Source organism: Haemorhous mexicanus, chromosome 6 (genome assembly GCF_027477595.1).
Source record: "Haemorhous mexicanus isolate bHaeMex1 chromosome 6, bHaeMex1.pri, whole genome shotgun sequence".
Taxonomy (NCBI): Eukaryota; Metazoa; Chordata; class Aves; order Passeriformes; family Fringillidae; genus Haemorhous; species Haemorhous mexicanus.
In genome coordinates this window covers 34,227,178-34,247,939 of record NC_082346.1, presented here as the reverse complement: position 1 = coordinate 34,247,939, position 20,762 = coordinate 34,227,178, and the positions used below count along the sequence as shown (strand labels likewise).

Below are 20,762 nucleotides of genomic sequence, written 5' to 3'. Positions count from 1 at the left end.
TTAATCAGCTGACAGTCTCAGGAAGAAAAGGCATAGAAATTCCTCCAGAGTGTATTTTACATACAGATAGTAGAAGTAAATTCACAGACATCCCCGAATAGGCACTCCTGCACAAAGTTAAAAAAATGCATGCCTTATGAAGACAAACTGGACCCTACCTCATCCCTGTCAAAGTCCAGCCTCATCCTTAGCTTCTGTCTCACTTGAATGCTGGGGAAGCCACAAAACTGATCACGGTGTCATTTACAACCTAACACTGATCCCAGGCCTCCATAATTTCAAATTCAGGAAAATACATACCTGACCCTCCAGAGGCAGTACTCATCACTGACTGAGCTCCTCCATACTTAGGCTGACAGTAGCGGACACGCAAGTATTCCCTTCCCCCTTTTTCTCAATTTCCCTCTTAGCTTTGTGATCTGACTTCCTGTTCTCATATAAAAAGAACAAGGGCCTGATCAGCTTTCAGTGTTTTCTTTTTACAAGCTTAAGCCCCTCTCCTAGCTTTATTTATGTCTCTTCAACACAGGGCAGAGGATCCCAGCAAGTAGTAACAAAGTAAGAGTTAAGGCAGAAGATATTTCAGACTTCCGCAACACCCAGGAGAAAACCCGAAGTTTCCACACCTCAAAAAAGTTTACAGTTATTTTGTGGCCGACTTGGCCAAGCTGGACAGGCAAAGCTCTGCCGGTGGTACCTGTGGTTATTCCTTAGAACAGATCCTCTCGCAGCAGTCACCCGACACGATAAACAGAGGAAAGGGGGACGGAGGTGCAGCGGGGGGACGCCCGCCCTGCATTTCCACTGTACGCCCTTGTCGGCGGGCAGGACATCACAAATAAGCGCTGACTGACCCGGGGCAGGTGCCGCTCGCCCGGCGGGGCGGTGCCAGCCGCGTTCCCGGCCGCCTGCCCGGCGGCCCGGCCGTGCCGCAGGTAACCGAGCCCGGGCGGCGCTCAGCCGGCACCGTAACGTGAAGCTCCTCCACCCCGCGCTGACCCGCCTGCTCGGCCACACTGGCACCCCAAAGGGTGAAACAAAATCCTCCCGCGCACACTCCCTCCCGCTCTTCTTTCCTCTCCCTGCCCCGCTCGGGAGTACCGGGGGCGGCCCCCTCAGGGCACCCCCCGTGCCCCACGGCAGCTCCCGCCAGCGCAGCCGCGGGGAGAGGCGCGCCCCTGAGAGCCACGCTCTCAGGCGTGACACCGACCCGGTGCCCTCCGCCGCGGAGAGGGGAGCGACGGGGGCATAAAGCAGCAAGGCAAACTCACTGGTTTTCTCTCCTCTTGCCTAAGGTCCCCATGCCGGTCCCAGCCGCAGCTCCGCCGCCCGGCTGGCTCTGCCGGCAGCGCCGGGAGCGGGGCTGCGCGGGGCGGAGGAGGCCGGGCGGAGCGGCGCGGCCCCCAGCATCGCCTCCTCCCTCCCGCCTCGCCGCTCTCCCGCTCCCGTCTCGCCTCAGGAGGAGTCTGAAACCGATTCAAGTAGGGCAGCGACAGCGGCGGCCGCCACCCGTGACGAGCGCTGGCGGAGATCTTATCGGCAGGAGGAAGTACTGAGCTGGGGCTGCTCTTCTCTGAAGCCGCCGGCTTTACTGGGTACCCGCACGCGCTCTCACCGCCCAGCTCTGAAGCCACCACAACTTTTTTCCAGGGCACCACCTGGGCAGGGCAGGGCAGGAGCTGCCCTCTCCTCCCCTCCTCTCCTCCCTGAGCAGCTCCTTCCGAGCCGCCGGGGCTCGCCCGGGTGCGGCTGGAGCGAGGGGCGAGCGGCCGGGCCGGCCCCCCTGCCGCCGGCCGCAGTGGGCGGGCGGGGGGCCTGGCGGGGGCCCGGCTCTCGGGGAGGTGCCCGGCTCGTGCAGCTCGCCCCGGGACACCCGGCTGCCTCACCAAGTGTTCCTCTGTGCCGTGCTGAGGGGGAGGCACAAAACCGAGGTGCCGCGTTGATGATTGCCGTTTTAAAGGCTTATCCGGCGCCTTGCGCTGTCCCTCCAGTTTAACTGCAGAGCAAGGAGAGCGGCCCCAGTGTTCTCATGGTTCTTGTATCACGATTAGGAGTTTATGAGAGCTCTTCCAACTCAACGTTGTCAGCTTTTCCGCTTCTGAGAAGAAATGGCCAGGCAAGAAATCTGAAAGGGCAAAGTCACCCTATATCTTCTAACCAAAATTTGCCCAAATGGTCTTTTTTTGAGAAATACACTCAACAGAGCAGTACGAAATACAGGGTCCTGGAGATGCTGCATTATCAAGATCTTATTTTAGAGCTCACTTTATGTTTTTAAACATTACTTAGTCACCATAATACCAAGGTGCTTCACAACAAGATTCAGACAGATTTCACAAACTAGTTCTTCAATTCAAAGAATAACTGACAAGGTTCAGATATTCAAAGTAATCTTCTGCCAACAATCAGGGCACATTTCTTTTCAGGTTTCCAAAATGATCCATTTTGCTCACTCGCTTTTCTCAGAGGCAGTGATAAATACCATTATCACAACAGGGACTGAGGCAACTTGACTTTTGCTTCGCTGAAGAACTTCTGGTAAAAGGAAAAACCCCTACATATTCCTGGCAATCATATTCAGCAGGTGCCATTCTTTTAAGTAATTTGTAAGGTCATTCCTAGCATAGAGCTTGGGGGCCACTGTGGTTTAAGAAACACAAATACATTAATATGTATTCAAGGTCACATATCACGTGCTCTGTGGCAGTTGTGTTGTTAAGCCAATCTCCTGGCTGAACTGTACTTCAGAGAAGTACATCGCAGCCATCTTTGCTTTTTCTTTAACACATTTTCCTTAGGAAGTTCACATGCATTCATAAACAAACACAAATAGATGGAGAGATGGAGGTTTGACAGAAAGAGTACTTTTTGGCTTTGTGGCCTGAAAGAAATCCATAAGTAAATCTTACAGTACACAATCTCATACAAATATTCCATTTTAGTTTATGTGCCCATTGAATGTGACATTCTTCTGATGAAATGGTCTCCTAGTAGATTCATGCTTGGTTTGTGTTCTCAGAGGATCAGAGAGATGCTCGATGGAAAAGCAAGATATTTCTTCTATTTCCAGAGCTCCACTCAGTAGTCAATTGCTTTAAAGTAAAACTTGCAATACTAAGCCACCATACTAACAGAGTTGCCAGATGCTAATGCCTAGGACAGACCATATTGCTCCCAAGGGAACATGACCAGCTAGGTATTTTTATGCTCAGATTCCTGGAAGATTTTGCAACAATAATAACTTATAAATTGGATTTTACCATCATAACCAAGTGGAAGAACCATCTTACTGCCTCAACTCAAGCTGGATCTTTGGAGTTCAGTTGTTGTTCAAGATACATCTTTTCCCCTCCAAATTACTGCAAGAGTAAAAACATAGCTTGGCCTTGAATCAGAGTAAAAGTAATTTTCTGAAAGCTGTGATTTCAAATCTATTTTAAGCTTATTCAGTTTGCTATTTTTCCTGGGTCCATACCTGCTCTTTACAATGGGCCCACTAGTGGTGCATGTGCTGCCATACAGTGGGTTGAACACAAAATCCAGGCAAAAAATAAACTAAGATAACCTAAATAAAAATTATACATGTTCTTTCACACAGTACTAATTATTTAAATCATTTCACTGCCCACTCCTATTAGCTCAGCTGTTGCCACAACCAAACAATGACATGAGAGCAAGACCACACATTTTTCCAGTAGCATTTACTTAGATCTCTTTAACACAGATCATTGTAAAAGCTCTTCGGTGTCCTTGTGGTGTGGGATCATGAATGAGAAGGGTCCTTGGCACTGACAGAAGATCTGATATGTGGCAGGGTCAGTAGACAACATTAGAGCAGCAACCCAGATAATAGAGTGTAGGAAGCAATTCCAGAAAAGGAGAAAGCTTGCTAACATAATTGGGAAGAAGAACAGAAAACAGAAACCTTAGAAGACTCACTGTAGGAAAAGTCAACATTGCAAAATATTATGTAAACTAGGTAGTAATCAGAGTCATTGGATTTAACAGATTGTCCTCAGTGAGAGCTTACTAGCAATTGCCTATGAAAAACTTCATCTGAGCTGTGATATACCTAAGGTGTGGCTGTCCTGTAATGTCTGCCCTCTTTAAGGTATCATCTAAATGTACTTCTCTGTTATAATTAAAGTTTGTAGATCTTAAAACTCTTAAAACAGTTTGTTGGTGTGAGTGTTGATTTCTGTTGTAGCTAGTAGAGCGGTTCTAGTGTCTGTTTAAAGCCTGAGTTATCCCTTTTGATCAGGATGATCCAGGCTTTGGCTACATTCACCAATTTATCAAATATTTCTATTTTTGGAAAGTTGCAGGGTCAGTGAAGATTTTGGTCTGATAACCCCATTGAGGTTATCAGACCTTGGGTAATTCTCTCACTACTCTATACTGACATTTCTTCTGTAAAGGTTGCTTCAGTTAAACATTAACATCCAGCAGTCAGCCTTTAGTTGAACAAGGTGAGACACAACCAGAATTTATGAAAGCAGAAAAGGAAAAGCTTAGAAAAACTGCCAGAACCTAGAGCAGAGCATGGAACACTCGGACTTGCTGGTTTCTGATTTTGCTAGAGCATTTTTTGGGTTATTTGACAGCCATGGATTTCCCACCATGGTCAGTGAACACTCAGGCTGGTGGTTACAGCTACTGTGAGTAACTTTGTTCACTTCAAATACCAAAGGTCTGTGGGATGGATTTAATGAGTCCAGTCCTAGTAATGACCCATGTGAGTGTAAATATGCTGCCACTTTGTGGAATATCTGTGGGTCTTAGTCTTGGAAATTATAGGCAAGACATAGCTTATGGTTACAGGCAATAACTCTTATCAGACCAATTGGCACAATTAAAAAGCTACAAAATTTTTATTAGATTTAACAAGAGTTTTTGTAGAGAGTCTCAGAATCACACAATGTCTGAATTTGGAAGGGACCTCAGGTCCAGAATTCTGCTCAAAGCATGATCAGCTTGGTTGCTCAGGGTTTTATTTAGCTGAATTTTGAAAGCCTCCAAGTCTGAAGACTGCACAGCTTCTCTGATCAGCCTATTAGAATATTTGACTGACCTTATGGTTAAAAAAAATCTGGAAAATGAAAAAATCTCTACATCTAATTACTGTCTAAGCTTGTTTTGATTTATGTGTTGTCTCTCATACTCCTGCTGAACACTGCTGTGAAAACATAGCTCCCTCTCAATAGCCTTCTCAGAAGTAGTCAGTCTGCTCTTGCATCTCCCCTGAGGCCATCTCTTCTACAGCCAGAAAAGGTCCAGTTCCTTTAGCATGTCCTCTCAGGACAAGTGCTCTGGCCTCCAGCAATCTCTGTGGCCCTCTGGTGAAGGCAATCCAGTTTGTCAATGTCCTCGTTGTGCTGGGATGCCCAGAACAGGATATAGTGGTGGTGAATCATTTCTCCCTCTCTGCTGGCTCTGTGAGTACAGCCCAGGCTGCTGCTGGCCCTCTCTGCTGTCAGAGCACACTGCTGGCTCATGTGCAGCCCCTGCCTGGCAAAGCCTCCACCTCCTTCCCAGCAGTGCTGCTTCCCCACTTGCCAGGACCCAGCCTACATTGGTGCAAGGGTCTCTTCCTTCCTAGGTGCAGGACTGTGCATTTGTCCTTGGTCAGTCCATTCCTCCAGCCTGCCTAGGTCTCTCTGGATAGCAGCCCTGGCCTGAGGTGTACTGAATTGTCATCCCAATTTGATGCTGCCTGCATCAACTAGAGGAGAGAGCACTGCACCAGCTCCCCCAGCATTGCTCGCTGCTGGTCTCCAGTTACAGTAAAACACCTACTCCCTGAGCCTGACCATTCAAAATGCTTTTTACTGGGTGTGTATCTAGTTGGTCTGGTCTATCCAGACCTCCCAAGCTGAATGCAGTAGTATTACAGGAGGTCATGTTGAAAGCTAAACTTTACTGAACTTAAAAAACAACAACCTCTGGAAATGTGTGTGCTTTTTCCTATATTATACTACCTGGTCTAATAAAAGGCATTATCTATCCCTAAAAACCTTGTCTTGACTGTGTTTTTAAGCCATTGCAGTTATGACAGTATAACCACATAGAGAAATCCTTTGAAGACCTGTGAACTTCAAAATTCATCTCTCATGTGTATGGGTGTCAATATTGCCTTTAACTAAAAAACAAGTTATCATTTCTTTCATAGCATCTCTGCTTCCATTTAAATCATAGTCTGGATATGTAGTGGGGGCAAACAAAGAGACATACTGGTGGAAGCTGCCATTTTCAACTGCTTTGTTACAGAAGTTAGATGGTTTGTAGCCACTAGGGAATGAGGATTAGAGAAGTAAAAATATTGTCCAATGACTGAAATAATTAGAAACTTCTTGTGCATCTTCCATGGGCTCTAGAGAGTTCTTGCTCTTTAAGCGATGATGCCAAAAAGAGCTTTCTACACATGTATTTGCTGTATTCCTCAGGTGCTGACTGATCCTTCTTTTACCTGCAGAAATTGCAAAAATCTGATCATTCAGTAGTGAAAATTAAATAAAAACCATGTTCTTCAATCATGCAAAGGACTAAGTAATGCTGATTAGTCTTTGTAAAATGTTCATATAGTCCAGGAATGCGCATGAGCACATGGTTTTGCATCCCAAAGTAGAGCTTTTCTCATTCAGTCCAGGAAATGTGAGACTGATAGATGAATAAATGCATCAGGCAGTGCATATATTACTCCAGTGTCATCAGTACTCTGATTGGGGTTCTGGGCAGAGACAAATCCCCCCAAAATGGCCAAATTCCTCTTCCCTTTTTCTTCTGTTTAGATAAATCTTGCAATATGAAGTGAGCTAGCACAGTAAAACTTAAATATTTCTAATATTTAAAAACTTAGAGGTTCCTTCTGTGTGCACTCTGGGTTCCCTCACAGACTTAAAAGTCAGCAGGGAGTCTAAAATCTACTTAAGAACTATGTCTAAGTTTATCATTAGGTGTTTGTACAGATAATGTGCAAGCTGCTGATTAGCAACAGTCTTGAACTATCAGCTATGTGTAATTGAAACTTAGATTTTGTTGTTGCTTTTAATCAAGAAAATTTTAAACAAAAATGGACTAAAATGAATTCTAGTAAAATTTAGAAAAAGCAATTTAGATGCATCTTGATAATAGATAAAAGCATCAAAAGGTCTGGTGGTTTAGGAAATGTTACTAACTGGTGGCATTCTTCTGAGTAGGTTCACACTGATTTGTGTGACTGTTAGGCTCAGTTCCCCAGCCTTTCTATTGATTCAAGATTTTGATATTTTGCTATTTAGGAGAATGCTGAATTGCAGTAAACATTGGTCATCTGCCTATAAGGATCATCTGCCTACCTTGCATGAATTCAGAAGCAGCACAGACTGGGACAATATGCAGTGAAAGGTCATGATATTGCAAACTGAAATCTGTATTCTGTATCAATAAAATCATGTTTAATTCTGGCATCAGAGAAAGCAAAAAGTTTTTATTTACTATATCTGAGTCCAACAGCATTGTTATCATAACTTTTATTTCCCTCCTGTAGCCCATAGCAAAGTAGTTTTCTTTCCTTTATAATCTTTGAGAATAAACATATTTGGTCAGATTTTATTTGGTTGCTTACATGTACATACAGTTTACTTACTGATTTTGATAAGAATAGCACAAAACACCTTATTTCTTAAAACACGTGTATAAAGTATGAATAGATAAGGTGAAAACCAGCTGGTACCCTTGAAATAACTGTCCAGAAACTCAAGATACAGAAAGGAAAAGCAGAACAATACTACTAAGAATGCTTCTTTTTGGTTCACCATCTGATTTAAGAGAACAAAATAGCTACTTGAACAGGATGCAGATAACATCACCCCAAACCCCCTTTGTAAACATTTTCCAAGGAGACAGTGATTAGCTACTTCCTTTACAGGATATTTCTTGGTCAGCAGCGAGAGGCCAGACATCATGCTCTAGAAATATACTAAGTGTATTGTTTAAACATTTTGAAATTGGTTTCACAGTTAAATTGTTGCAGATATAACAGTTCCTTTGAAAGTATAACAGGATGAAAGTTGGGCTCACAGAAGTGTTGGGGTTTGGTTTCTTAAAATTACACTGGTCCTTCAAGTTGGAAAGAAATGTAGACATTGCTTCCATGTGCTTTGTTTTTTGCAGAGCTGCTTCAAAGTTTCCAAACTTGAGTGGACAAAATTTGATTTATCACTGAATTTGAACACATTTGCAGTATTCAAATTCAGTGATAATAATTTTGCTCTCGTTATTTGCAATGTTAAAGTCAGTGACAGGTATTGTGTGAACAAATAGGAGTGGCAGCTCCTGCTGACTGTGAGGTGAGAAGTAAGGAGTAGTCATAGGGGTTTCACAGGACATGGGTGTAGTAAGTGATGTTTCTCTGCTCTTTCTGAGTTCATCTGCAGGGCAGGAACCTTTTCCAAGGGGAGTTCACCTTGGAATACAAGGTTGTGCTGATTTGAACTAAGCACTGAATTGAATGCTGAAAATGTAATTGGACGTGATATACCACAGAGATGAGCCCCATTCTTCTCTACTGAGGGCCTCTCCTGTTCCATCACTTTAAATGAAACGTTCTTTGCTCTTCTCACCAGGTTTTGCTTGCCCCTCTCTCTGTTTCTCTGGTATGCTCATTATGTGAGTCAAATGGAGAAGAAAGGGAGAGGATAGGGAAGAAGAGCATCTTCCCTCAAACCCATTCCAGCAATTCAGCGAGCCCATGGTTCTGGAGGATCAGAAGAAAGCAGAATTGAGCTAAGAACATGGTTACAGGAAAGAGTAAAGGCTACCAAAGGCTGGCTCTCTTCTGCTGTTATTGCTACAGGAACTAACAGTGAGTTGACCATTATTTAATAGGAAAAAGTAATCTTAGTGTGGGCTGCAAAGGGTAAATTTACTAGCCATGTGTGTGCATGAAGGCAAAGGTTAGGCTCTTCAAGACTCCATTTTTCCCTCATGTGTTCTCTTGTTCTCAGCAACTTTCTGTACTCACGGCTAGACCTGGAGGCTCTTTTTTCCACCTGCCCAGGAAGAAGAGTGGTAGACTGAGTAATTTAATTGCCTTTTAAGTTGAAGAGAGCTGATATTTCATAATATATTTTGAGCTATTTAGAAAAAATCCTGATGGTTTTTTCAAGCCTGTTTACAAAACATGCTACCCATCACAGTACTTTGTTGAATTTCTGTGTGGTCCCTGAAGAATATCATCAGGACAGGGCAATCCACTGGTCAGTCTCTATAGGTCTTACGGTTATGGGGAAAATACCTTCAAGAGGTGGGGGAGCAAAACTGTTCTCAGACCCTTCACAGGAAAATACTTAGCACTCTTTTGTTGACACCATCAAACTTACAGAAAGGGGATGTAAAACCTGCTCCTCAGTTTCGTAGATTTAATTGACACTTTGGAATAAATGCTGTTGGGAACAGGATCAGGAAAATTAATGCAATAAAGAACATTTTAAGTAAGCAGAGAGAAAATGGATATTGGTGGTCCATTGTGGATAGATGTGAAATGAATAGAGGGCAATGTCAATTACTTAGACCTAAAATGATGCAAATTTTTCTGAACTCCTCATATCCTTTCCTTTTCCCAGTTTTGTAACTCCTTACCTTTTCAACTTTAAAGCAATGTGTATTGTTTCCTGTTTTAAAGGACCACTCAGAATAGCAATATTGTTAAGTATTACTTTTCTGGATTAGAAGCCCTGTCCTTTGTTGGTTTCAGTTTTAATCAGGGAGAGTAGCTGTAGCAGTACTGAACAAAATGTAATGGTGAATATATACCACTATCAGTGTTCAGTAGTGTATAAATAATGGAATCATTTGAAGGTATTTAGACAGCAATTCAGCAAATTCTGTGTATTCACATGTAAATGCACTCTTATTGCAAAATGCCAAACAGGGAGCTGAAAATTCATATGCTGAAAATTAATCTTTTTTAAGATACATCCTTATTTATTAAGAGCTCCTCTAGGGCCAATATTAAGGGATCCTTGCAATGCCCTAGCCCGAGCATTGTTAGGTTCAGGAACTAAGTCTTGAATTATAGATGTCTCTGAATATCTTCCTTGGAAAACAATGCACAATTGTCAAGATATGCCAAAAACTTTAGGTGCTAATATTTTTTCTTGTCAGTCTACAAGAGTGTTAGGCACAGTATCTGAAGCTTTTTGTAACCTCAATTAGAAGATTTTTCAAAATTGTTTGTTTGCAGCTTTTTCTTTTTCTCCTTCAATCATCTGTGAAAAAGGTGACAGTACATTTCTCTATCCCAGCTGAAACCAGGAAAAACACTTCTGAAAGCTTCTTAAATCCTGTGGTATAAACATGAAGAGTGAAGTCTTATGACGACTTGAAAATAATACAGTAGTGAAAGTTAGAGTTTCTGCTTCTGTCTGAAGAGTGATTGTTTGAGTGTGTTCTCTCTATCTACCTGTCCTATTTTATCACTTCTTTGGAATTTTGAAAGGAAGATCTGTTAATGTTTGCTCAGGATACTCACAGGTTAAAAAAAATTGTGCTATTTCTTTGTCAAATACAAGTACATTTTAAAATTTGTATTTAAACTTAGTATTATCTTTAAAAGTTCAGAAAACAAAGAGGAGGGAAAAACATTGTCAGTAAACTGTGTGACTAATGAGTCAGAGTAACTGAACTAGTGTTCATAATGCAGATAGGTTTATGCTGCCTTTAAGAGCATGCCACACATTATTATTCTCAGCATCAGTCACAGAATAAAATTTCAGACTGTAGACAAAAAATAAATTAATTTCTAGTTCCCTAGCAGAACAATGACAATAAAGAAATTGTGCTTAGATGGACGGGTCAGATTGTATCAATATTCAAATCACTGTTTTAAATGGTGCAAAGTATTTGCATTCAGATAAGAAAGTTCTTTTGTCTCAGTCTGTGGTTGTGACAATGAAAAAGAATTCAAAGTTTTAATCAGAATAGGTCTGTAGAGCTCTTGGCTTTTTTTGCAGGGTAAGTGGCAAAAAATAGATAGTAGCACACTGTAGGGGTAATTGCTGTTTGGGTTTCACAACCTTATACCTCTTTAACCTAGCTTTGATGATTCCTCAGACACCCAGTGGGAAGCATGCATGTACCATACTGACTTTACAACATTCTTCATCACCACTAGAAGTTGGGAAACTGGGTAGATGTGCTAGACCATCTCATTTTCATGCAAAATTCCAAGATTATGCTGTACTAATTGTTGTGGTGGTGTTCAGAGGAGCAGACATAATTTTAATATTTGACATGCTTCCATAGGAAATTGCTCCTTTGGAGCTGTGTAGATTGCAGAACATGCTGATGTATACCCCAGAGAACTGGAGATTATTATTTAATTGATTTTTTTCCTTTTGTTTTTGTGTTTTATTTGCCTGTATTTACTTCTATTTGCTTTTATTTTAACTGCCTGTATTTACTTACATACAGTATGAATTACTTTGCAGCCACCTTTGCAGGCATTGTTTGTAGGTCTCAATTACTTTCTTCATCTACCTTATTTTCCTGTTCCTTGAACTCTAATCTCAGTGGCTTTGGAAATATTAGAGATAAGAGGAAATTCAGGAAGTCACTCCAGCTATTTAACAAGCCTATCTCAATCATGAGCTTTTTCTTTCTCATTTTTGTGCCATTTATGTATAGATCAGAACACATTGTTTCGGGTTTTTAAAATTTTTGTTTACCTGTTGTGCAAATACCTCCTTTTCCTTTTTTATTTCTTTGTATCCTGTCTGTCTCTGGCTCCCACAAGACAAATTATTTTAAAAAACAATAATTGAAAGCTAATTACAGTTGGTTTATGGAATATATTTGAAAAACAGCAAAATATTCCCAGTATACAAAGTCCTGGTGCGACCTTCTGAGTGATCAAACACTATGCTTCTGAGTGATTTAACACTATGCTTAATTCTTTCAATATTTTTCATACTTTGAAAAATTGCTTAAAGGAATCTTCTAACTTGAAGCTGTTTAACTTTGCTAAATCTTTGTCAGTTTATTTTATCATCCACGGCCATATGGTAATTTCTGATATTCTGACAATTTTATTATAGTTAATCACACAGAACCTGGGGTAATTAAGGAACTACCAACATGGCCATTTTACTAAATAACTGTTCAGCAGGATTGATACCCTATTCCATAAAGTATTCTGTCTTTCAAAATCTTTAGATCCAAGTTAAAATTCTTAATATTCTGACATAGCTGCTTCCTCAATCTGGTGGCATCTAAGTTCTGTTTCTGGTCAGGCTAGTAAGCCCCCAACAGTCAAAATCCATTGGCTATTTGTCCCTCTGGATATTTCTTGAATCTCCCTTTCCCAAGGAAGTGTTCTGGTAGTTGGCAGTGTTCATGTTTGTTGTGTGCATTCCCCATTTTCATGTTTGCTGTGTGCACACAAGGGGTTTTAGTTATTGAATAGGAAAGTATCTTCCCTTATAGCCTGGCATTTAAGACATTAGGATAAGATTTGAATTTTTACAAACAGTGGAAGGAATTGAACTTAGGCATCTCATAGAATGATATAATGAGTGTCAGAGTATTCTCTAGGAGTGAGAGCATCTCTATTAGGGCTCCTGGTATCTGAGCCCTTGAATTTAAATATATTACAAAATCAGACTGTTAACTTCCTTGCCACTTGAAGGGAATCTGTCTTCAGAACAAATTTCATAACCTCAAATTAAAGGAAATGTTTCCCTCCAATGAAGATTTCTTCTGCACCTCAAATGATGTTTTAGGATATAATTTATCAGAAAGAATGACCACTAATTGTGTTCATTTGCTCCCAGCTCAGAATGCAGTCTGTGGTCAATCTGAGTAACTTAAGGTTCTGGATTCTGTTCCATGGCCAAGCACCTAAAGTGTCTTGTTACTGCTCAAAACTGTTAGTCAGCTCTGTGTTTCATGGTTAAGAAAAAGAAAGCTGTGGAAGAGCAAAATTCTGATTTTAATGTAAGAAGCTGATGCAAAGCCAGACTTCTTCTTTAAAATATTTCATCATAATCTAATAAACACGTCTTGAGCATTCAGTTGACTTATGCTTCCATCTTTCCTTGATTACATCACTTTTTCACATTGCAATTGTATTGCTACTGTTTGAAAATACCACCCTCTTGAAATGTGCAATCACAGTGATTGCACAACTAGCTGTATTCATTACTATAGCAACAAGAATAAAAACCTTCCCTAGCCCATCCCATGTAAACAGTCTCTCACTGCATTTTATTCTTAGGCTGAATGAACATGTATGACACAATGGAAATTATGTGCTTGGGTTTGGTTGAAGGCTGCTCACAGTGAGGCAAGCAGAACTGAATTTTACTGGAACCCTTGTTTTAAAAGGGGAAATAAAATTTCTGACCTGCTCTGGAGTACTCAAATGAAACATATCCACCTGCTCTCCAGCTTCCATCACACCCTCCTGGCAGGGGATATCACTAGCATGACAGGGAGCAGTGCTTGTAAAGAAGCAAGTTCCAGCACAAGACATGTGTTCAAATGGAATATTCTAATGTTAGAACTTCAATCATTGCCTTCCTTGAGCCCCGGTGAGGCCTTGTCCATGCTGATAGTTTTGATTAGCTCTTGCCTCATAATGGCATCTGAGATCACTAACATAAATATTCTCCATCACGAACATAGCTTCATCCCTATTTTCATCTGTTTCCTCTTTCTTCCTTTAAGTACAGCAGTGAAGCTCTCTGCTGCCACCAGTTCTACTCTCTGAAGGAAAATCTGGAAATCTGATACCATCCTTCCATGAGCAGTTATTCTAGGTAATTTCTTCATTTGAGCCTCAGTTCATAATGTTGCATTGCTTTATGAAGTTTCATTTTGTTGTTGGGTTTTTAATTAATGAAGCTTTTAATATAGAGGAAGACTTTAAAACACAACTGAAGAAAGTATATGGTTCTGTTAATATCAAAACTAAAGTAATATGATTTCTGCCACGTGAATTTTCCTGCTATCAGGCTGGCACCTACAACTGTACCCCTCTTTTCACAACATTTGCATAACATTACCTTTGGGACCCAGAGCTTGGAATGACATTATCTGTGAGAGCAATACTTTGCCTGTACAGTACTTTGTACTGTACCAATTCGCTACAGTTTGCCAACAGGTTCAAAAGTTACTACCAGGACATGTGTGTGGCCACCCATACACACCCACGGCAATTGCACAAGTTTCATTTCCTTAGCAAACCAGACTGAAAAAAAGACACAAGACAGAGAACTCAAAACTGTTTCTCCTAATCCAGCATAATACCCACATTCTAGCAAGTGAAAAAACCCAAGTATTTCATTTCCCCTGTAAGCTGTATGTGTAAAAAGCAGCTTCGTTCCCTGCTTATCGGGCTTAAATGCAGGAAATCCTTTGTTTGCTATTAGTCAGTTGTGTAATTTTGGTCAAATTCTCATCTCCCTCATCTCATTTCCTTTTTTTCCTGTTTAGAAACAGTATGGTCAAGCAGGAACAAGCACTTTGTCCATGTCTTTACAGTACTTGGCATGCTGATGCCCATGAAAGACTCCAAAAATTAATTAATACAGCACCATCTCTTTTGTTCATTATTGTATAATTAACCAAAACAGAAACAATATTCAGTCACCAAAACACAAAATAATAGAGCTGTTCACAGCTAACTTTCTGAAATCTTCCCACAGTTTAGAGGGGATTTATTTATCAACTGGCCAAATTTAAGCTTGTACAACTTTTTCTGGATAATTTAAAAGAAAAAAAAAATCAAATAAGCTGCTTCATATGAAGAACTAATCTAAATTACTAGTTTCTTCTCCTCTTAAGTACCCTTCCTAAGGATTCTTCTCTTAAGCAATCATTTATTTGACTATTTAGAATATTGTCAGGATTCTAGGAAGAAAGGATTACTGTCTTTTTTTTTTTTTTTTCCTAAATTGAGATTAAAAACTACATTGAGAAATTCTGTCTGGTTTTGATGTTACTGGTGGTGCAAGTGCTGATAACTGAAGTAAAATTTTTTCAGTTCAAAAGGACTACACAAGCTTAGCTTACTCATTACCTCACTACAAACAGATCAGTGGATGGGTTCTGTGAAAAAGTAGTAAAGGCACACCACACCCTACACCCAGTTATAGCAGAAAAAGGGACAGGTTTTCACTCACACTGCTTCTCGGAGGTGCTGTTTACCTCTGCTTTTCTTTCAGCACAGACTAAAACCATGGATTTGTGCCTTAGGTTTAACATCTATAAATAAAGGTTCTGAACTGTTAAAAGGCTGTTATTGATATGACCATAACTGTTGTATTCTCATTTTGCACGAGAAATGTGTGCTGTGCTTTGGACTAATACAGCAGTGATCCCACAGAGCCAGTGCAAGTTATGAGAGACAGTCAGTGACACTTTAGCTTAGTTTGGATTAGATGTCCATCATTCTCAGTTTATGTCAAACCAGCAACAAGTTTTATATTGACAGAGTCACCTTCTTCCTTCAATTACTTTAAGGTCTCTTTCTTCTGTACAGTGTTTGCAAAGGCCAATTTCTCTTTCATTCACTATTTGTAGGAATTTCCAATGTTCAAAAACTTTTGGTAATTTTTTCCTATCTGATTGATAACTAATCAAAAGGTGTTCCTGATTCATAATTGGAATTCAAGAAAAAAACTTTGCAAAGGAGATATGACTAGCATACACAATGTCAATTACAGCCAATTACTAAACAATTCCTCTAAGCTGGTATTAACTGATGCTGCATGCAAATTAGCACGGAACAGAGGAGCAATGAGTACAGTAAAATTGAGGCTTAGGGCCTGGAATAATGAGAAGCAAATATGTTGAATGTGCTAGGAATGTGAGAATGGTCATTCTAGAGTGCATCAATGCTCTTTCCTTTCAACCTTGAATCTTGCATTTTCATCATGTGTACTTCTAGCCTTCATTGTAGGTTATTTTGTTGCTGCTTAGGAAAGAATCAAAAGAGTTGGAATCCAAGCTTGTGATGAATGCAGCAGTACTACCATGAAACAGGACCTCTTCAGATCCCCTAAATGAAAAAAAAAATCGCTTTGGGTATTATTCTATTTCCATTTTTTTTTTCAAGTGTCATGTGATCTTTGAAGCAGCACATTGTGCAAGTTTTGTGCACTAACTACAGAACAGTCTGTTCTTAGAAAATGGATAATGCCTCACCAAAGAGCTGAAGGATCGGGAAACTGGTATAAGGAAAGGCTTCTAAAATACCCTAGAGAGATGTTTTCTGTCAGTTAGATGCATGACACTTGTACCCACAAATCTGTACATGAAGCAGAGAAGACTCTTCTTCGGGTCTTGGGTAGGATAAGAGAGATGTGATGTATGTTTTTAGAACAAATTCTTACACCTGAGATAAGTGAAATTGATGTTTAAAAACCTTCAGATGATAAATATGGGAAAGAACCTGAAAACAAAGAAAATATTATTTAACATTCTTATGGAAAAAAAAACCCCACAGATATTTATCCTTTCTTACCAGCAAATTTATGAAAAAAATTAAATTACTGAGCTTTGCACATTTATAAAATCTAGCTCATATCTTACTGATTCTGCCATTTGTTAAACATTCATCATTACACTTACATCATATCTAAAAATGACTCCTGCACTTATATGTAGAATTTCAATAACATCCTGGTTGCTAGGCTACATGTGATCACTCTGACATATAAAGTACCTCTTAGAAATGGATTTTTTAAAGTATATAATGATTAAATTTGTAGATTTTTTTATTCAAGAAGTATTTGTCATTAGGCAAAACAGCATGACATTTTATGCCTCTAAATAAATATTTAGTTATATTGCTCATGATGTCTAACAGACACATATGACTTTTTTTTCCATTTCAGTAAACAACTTTTTATTTCTGCCATATGCATGTGAAAGAGTAGTTTCTTGGGTGATTTTTCACTCAAGAAACTTGACTTGTTTTTTCCCCCTCTGTCCATGCCTGTCAACATTATTACTTGTCTCTAACTGGTTTTTTATCTTTGCTTCAAGTTCCTCCTAGATTTTCTGAGGACTAGTCAAAGAAATCACCTCAAATATGCATATGGATTTTGATACATGCTTCTATGTCTTCGTCATAGAAGTACAGGCTTGCTTATGCACATGGCACTGAGTTTGTCCCTGCATTAACTGCTTCCTGGCAGAGACTGGGGAGATTTCCTGGTGCTGCCACTCCTCCATTAGTCCAGCTTCCCCAGAATTTGTGCTTATGACAACATCTGAGATTTGGGACCAGAGCTATCTCTGCCACACTTTTACTCAATTTTAATTTGTATTCTGGATAACCTGGGGGAAAAGAACACTGAACCTGCAAAGTTATTGGGTTAGGATATGAGAACACCAGAGCTCATGCATTCTGTAAAACCAGAGGTTGATTAAATTAATTACCTTTTTTGGTTCTGTTGCAAAATCAAAAAAAATCAGAAAGCACATTCCTTCTATGTCAGTCCAAAATACTTTTTTTCTTCTAGCCATTTTTCTAAGTATGGATTCACAAAAAATACTTCATTGTGATTTTATTCATTTATTCATTTATTCATTTATTCATGTAGCATTGGAAACATTTGATCTTTTCAATTTTTAAAAAAATTTAGTCCAGGCTTGATTTTTCAAAATGAAACTTCAAGAAATATTTCATCATTTATGAAACAAAATATTTTGCCCAAAGAAAAGCAAAAAAAGAATTTTCATTTTTCTGCCTCTTAGCATTTTCAGATTCAACTAATGTTAGTACAGTAGAAAAATATTTTTTTAGCGATTAACCCCCCCACCCCCCCCCCACAGAATTATATAAATGCTTATTTTGGTAGGTAAACATGCATCAATAGACAGTAAATAAGAACATATTATTCCTGCAGGACTCCTGCCTGATGTACCTTCAGTGCACATGATAATCAGTGCTTGCTAATTATTGAGAGGCCAATATTGTGAGGAGGAAAAGTGGCATTGAAAGGGAAAGTGCTGTTACGTGGTGTTATTACTGCAGCTCTTAGAGGCTCAGTCTTCAAACAACACTTGCTTTGCCATTTCATTCAACAGCTTAGTTGGGAGACACAGGAGTGTGATAAGGGAGTTTGCTGACAGCAAAATGTGTCTCTCACTAACACAGAATGTGGTTGCAATGCCCAGGAAGACCTGCATGACTGTAGGAACTGGAACCATACACAAGGGACAAAATTCATTAGTATCAAGTATGAGTGTTCTTCAGGACTAACACTGAGAGTTTCTGTTAATTTGTGACCTTACTGGTGGGAAACAGCTGTGGTGGGACACAGAGGTTGATCACAGAATGATTCATGAGTCACTGGGGTGATATGGATGTAGGAGAGAAGTGTACCAGGTGACAATGGCTGCAGCAGTGCTGGAAAGCAGTTGTGTTATTTGATGGGCAGGAGCAGGAGCTATCTCATCTGCAATAGCTCTAGGCATCCAAGCTCCAGAAAGATGATTCCAGAGTGAAACAAATGTTATGGAAGGAGGTGTGCCATTTATCTGCTCTAGTCCAACCTGTCATAAAACCCTTGTTCATTTAGCTGAATATATGACATTTCATTCTAAAAAAAAAACCAAAAAAACAAAAAAACAACATTAGCAAGCACAAGCAAACAAAAATTTTCCATGATGCAGACTAAGCATTAGAAAATTCTGGCAAAATGGTCAGTAGAATCTGGAGATGAATGGGTTATAGCTTTTCCTACTATGGGCAAGCAATTCAGTAATCCTTAAGATCAATTTGGAACATTTAGGAAAATAATTAGATTATGCAGTAGTCTGCAATTGCATCTTAGGTTTAGCAACCTATAGCATAAATTAGGTCTGGTAGTTGTATGGTCCTATAAGGAATTTCCCATTTCCTGTAGTATACTGCTCAGTGACTTATTTACAGTTTATTGCAGTCTGCACTGAATACAGGAATTAGCTTCCATTTTACAAAGTCTGATATTAATAATTAAATTTAGTAAAAATTGAAAGAAAACTTCTTCATGTTGTGATAAAGAAACCAAATAACCAAATTGTAAGAATAAAATGCAGAGAGTTAAATCATGTTGCATGTCCCATGTAAGATATCTATAATATTGTTTTCCAAATATTTAGAAATTTATATTAAAATCATACTTATCATTAACTTCTGCTGAGGAAACTCAGCTCTGCTAAAAGTCAGATCATAGGTATCTAATTTTTTTCTGTGTCTTGAATGATACTTAGATTGCAGAACTGTATGGAAGAGACAATTTAACGTAAAATCCTCCAACACGTTCTATAACACTAGTTCAAGCTATAGCTAAAGACCATATTTCTTTTCACCCGATTTGTCCCTATCAAATAGAGATTTTTTTTTAAAGTAATACTTTGTCTCAAGGTGACTGCTAAGGGTTGAAACTGAAATGATGCTGAGATACAAGCTGTGCAAAAGACTTAACAAGGTTGAATTAGTGTAATTTGATTGCTGCTCTGATCAGTCACTGCAATTGTCTGCCTGAGCCTCGTGAGAGGATAAGCCCCCACCGGCTCTATTTCCACTCCACAGGGTTTCAGTGGTAATGCCAGCCTAAGGCACTGCTGCCTTTGCCATGCCTGGACAGCCATTACTGCAGTGCTGTGTTCCACGTCCCCTGCCTCATACCTGACTGTGGAACAACATCAGACAACTGATATGCCTTTTTTGTGCATGTTTTCTTTCTTTTTAACATAAATCATTCAAGCCCTCCAGATCACAGAACAACTCACATTGATGCTCTGGCTTAACCTAGAAGGGGAGTCATGCACTACCACCTGAGTCCAGCACTTATCAACTTGAATAATTCCTCATAGAGCAATGACTCACAAAGCATGTCTCTGTTGGACACTAGATGTCTGAGCACTGCTTGGGGAGACAAACGAGTTTAACTGTGAAGTGCAGTTTGGTAAAAGTGGCTGTAATATATAATATATAACCACCAGACGAAACAAGTTTTAATAAAAGCAAGAAAATCCACACCATCACCTTGGAAAATTTAACAATATCTGACAAGACTGATTACAATTTGATCCTATTATTTAATCTTTTCGATCTACACAGGTCTACAACATAGACCCCATGATGTATTTTTGCTCGATTTTACTCTCAAAGGCGGTTCTATCTTGGTAGCTGAAATGTACAGAAATACCCAGCTAGCAGCCAACAGTAGCATGAAGAATTTCTGCCCAAATATTTGCAGTTTGCTAGTTAAAAACAAGAAAAAAATAATTTCTTAGTATGGAAAAATCATAAGGATTAGAACACTTACAAAATGCTAACCCTATATGCATTGCACTTATCATCCTATTTAAAAAAAAAAAAAAAAAAAAAAAAAAAAAGAAGGCAGGAATATTAGTTTTAAGCTGTGGTTTTACTCTGTCCTTACATGCTCTTCTTTGATTTTGACACTGCTTGTATGAGCGCTTCTAAAAACTGTGACCTGGTTGGTGTCTTCAAAATGGGCTTCTGAGAAATCCTTGTGCCTGACAGGTTGTGATTTTTTAAAATCTGACCAAATGGGAGGATTAACCTCATTACCAAAAACCAGTTTTTTTCTTCAACTTTCTTTCTCAGTCATGTGCAAGTAGTTTCTGTTTAGTCAGAAATCTTTCAAACCTGAATTTTTCTCACACTGAAGTGCTCCAGATTGCACACATGCATTTGAGAAGTTTTCTTTCAGATGTTCATTGAAGTCTTTGATTTGAGCTAGAATTCATATGTTCATGCA

General features: G+C 39.7%; 1 protein-coding gene across 1 annotated transcript in view; it reads right to left on the bottom strand.

Moving 5' to 3' along the window:
• The window catches only part of RASGRP1 (RAS guanyl releasing protein 1), a 37,953-nt gene extending 36,292 nt beyond the window's left edge, over nt 1–1,661 (bottom strand). Inside the window, exon 1 of the mRNA XM_059849800.1 lies at nt 1,272–1,661. Within this exon, the coding sequence (XP_059705783.1) occupies nt 1,272–1,303 (32 nt within the window). The 5' untranslated portion in view covers nt 1,304–1,661. The remainder of the gene's footprint in view (nt 1–1,271) is intronic.
• Between the last annotated feature and the right edge of the window lie 19,101 nt (nt 1,662–20,762).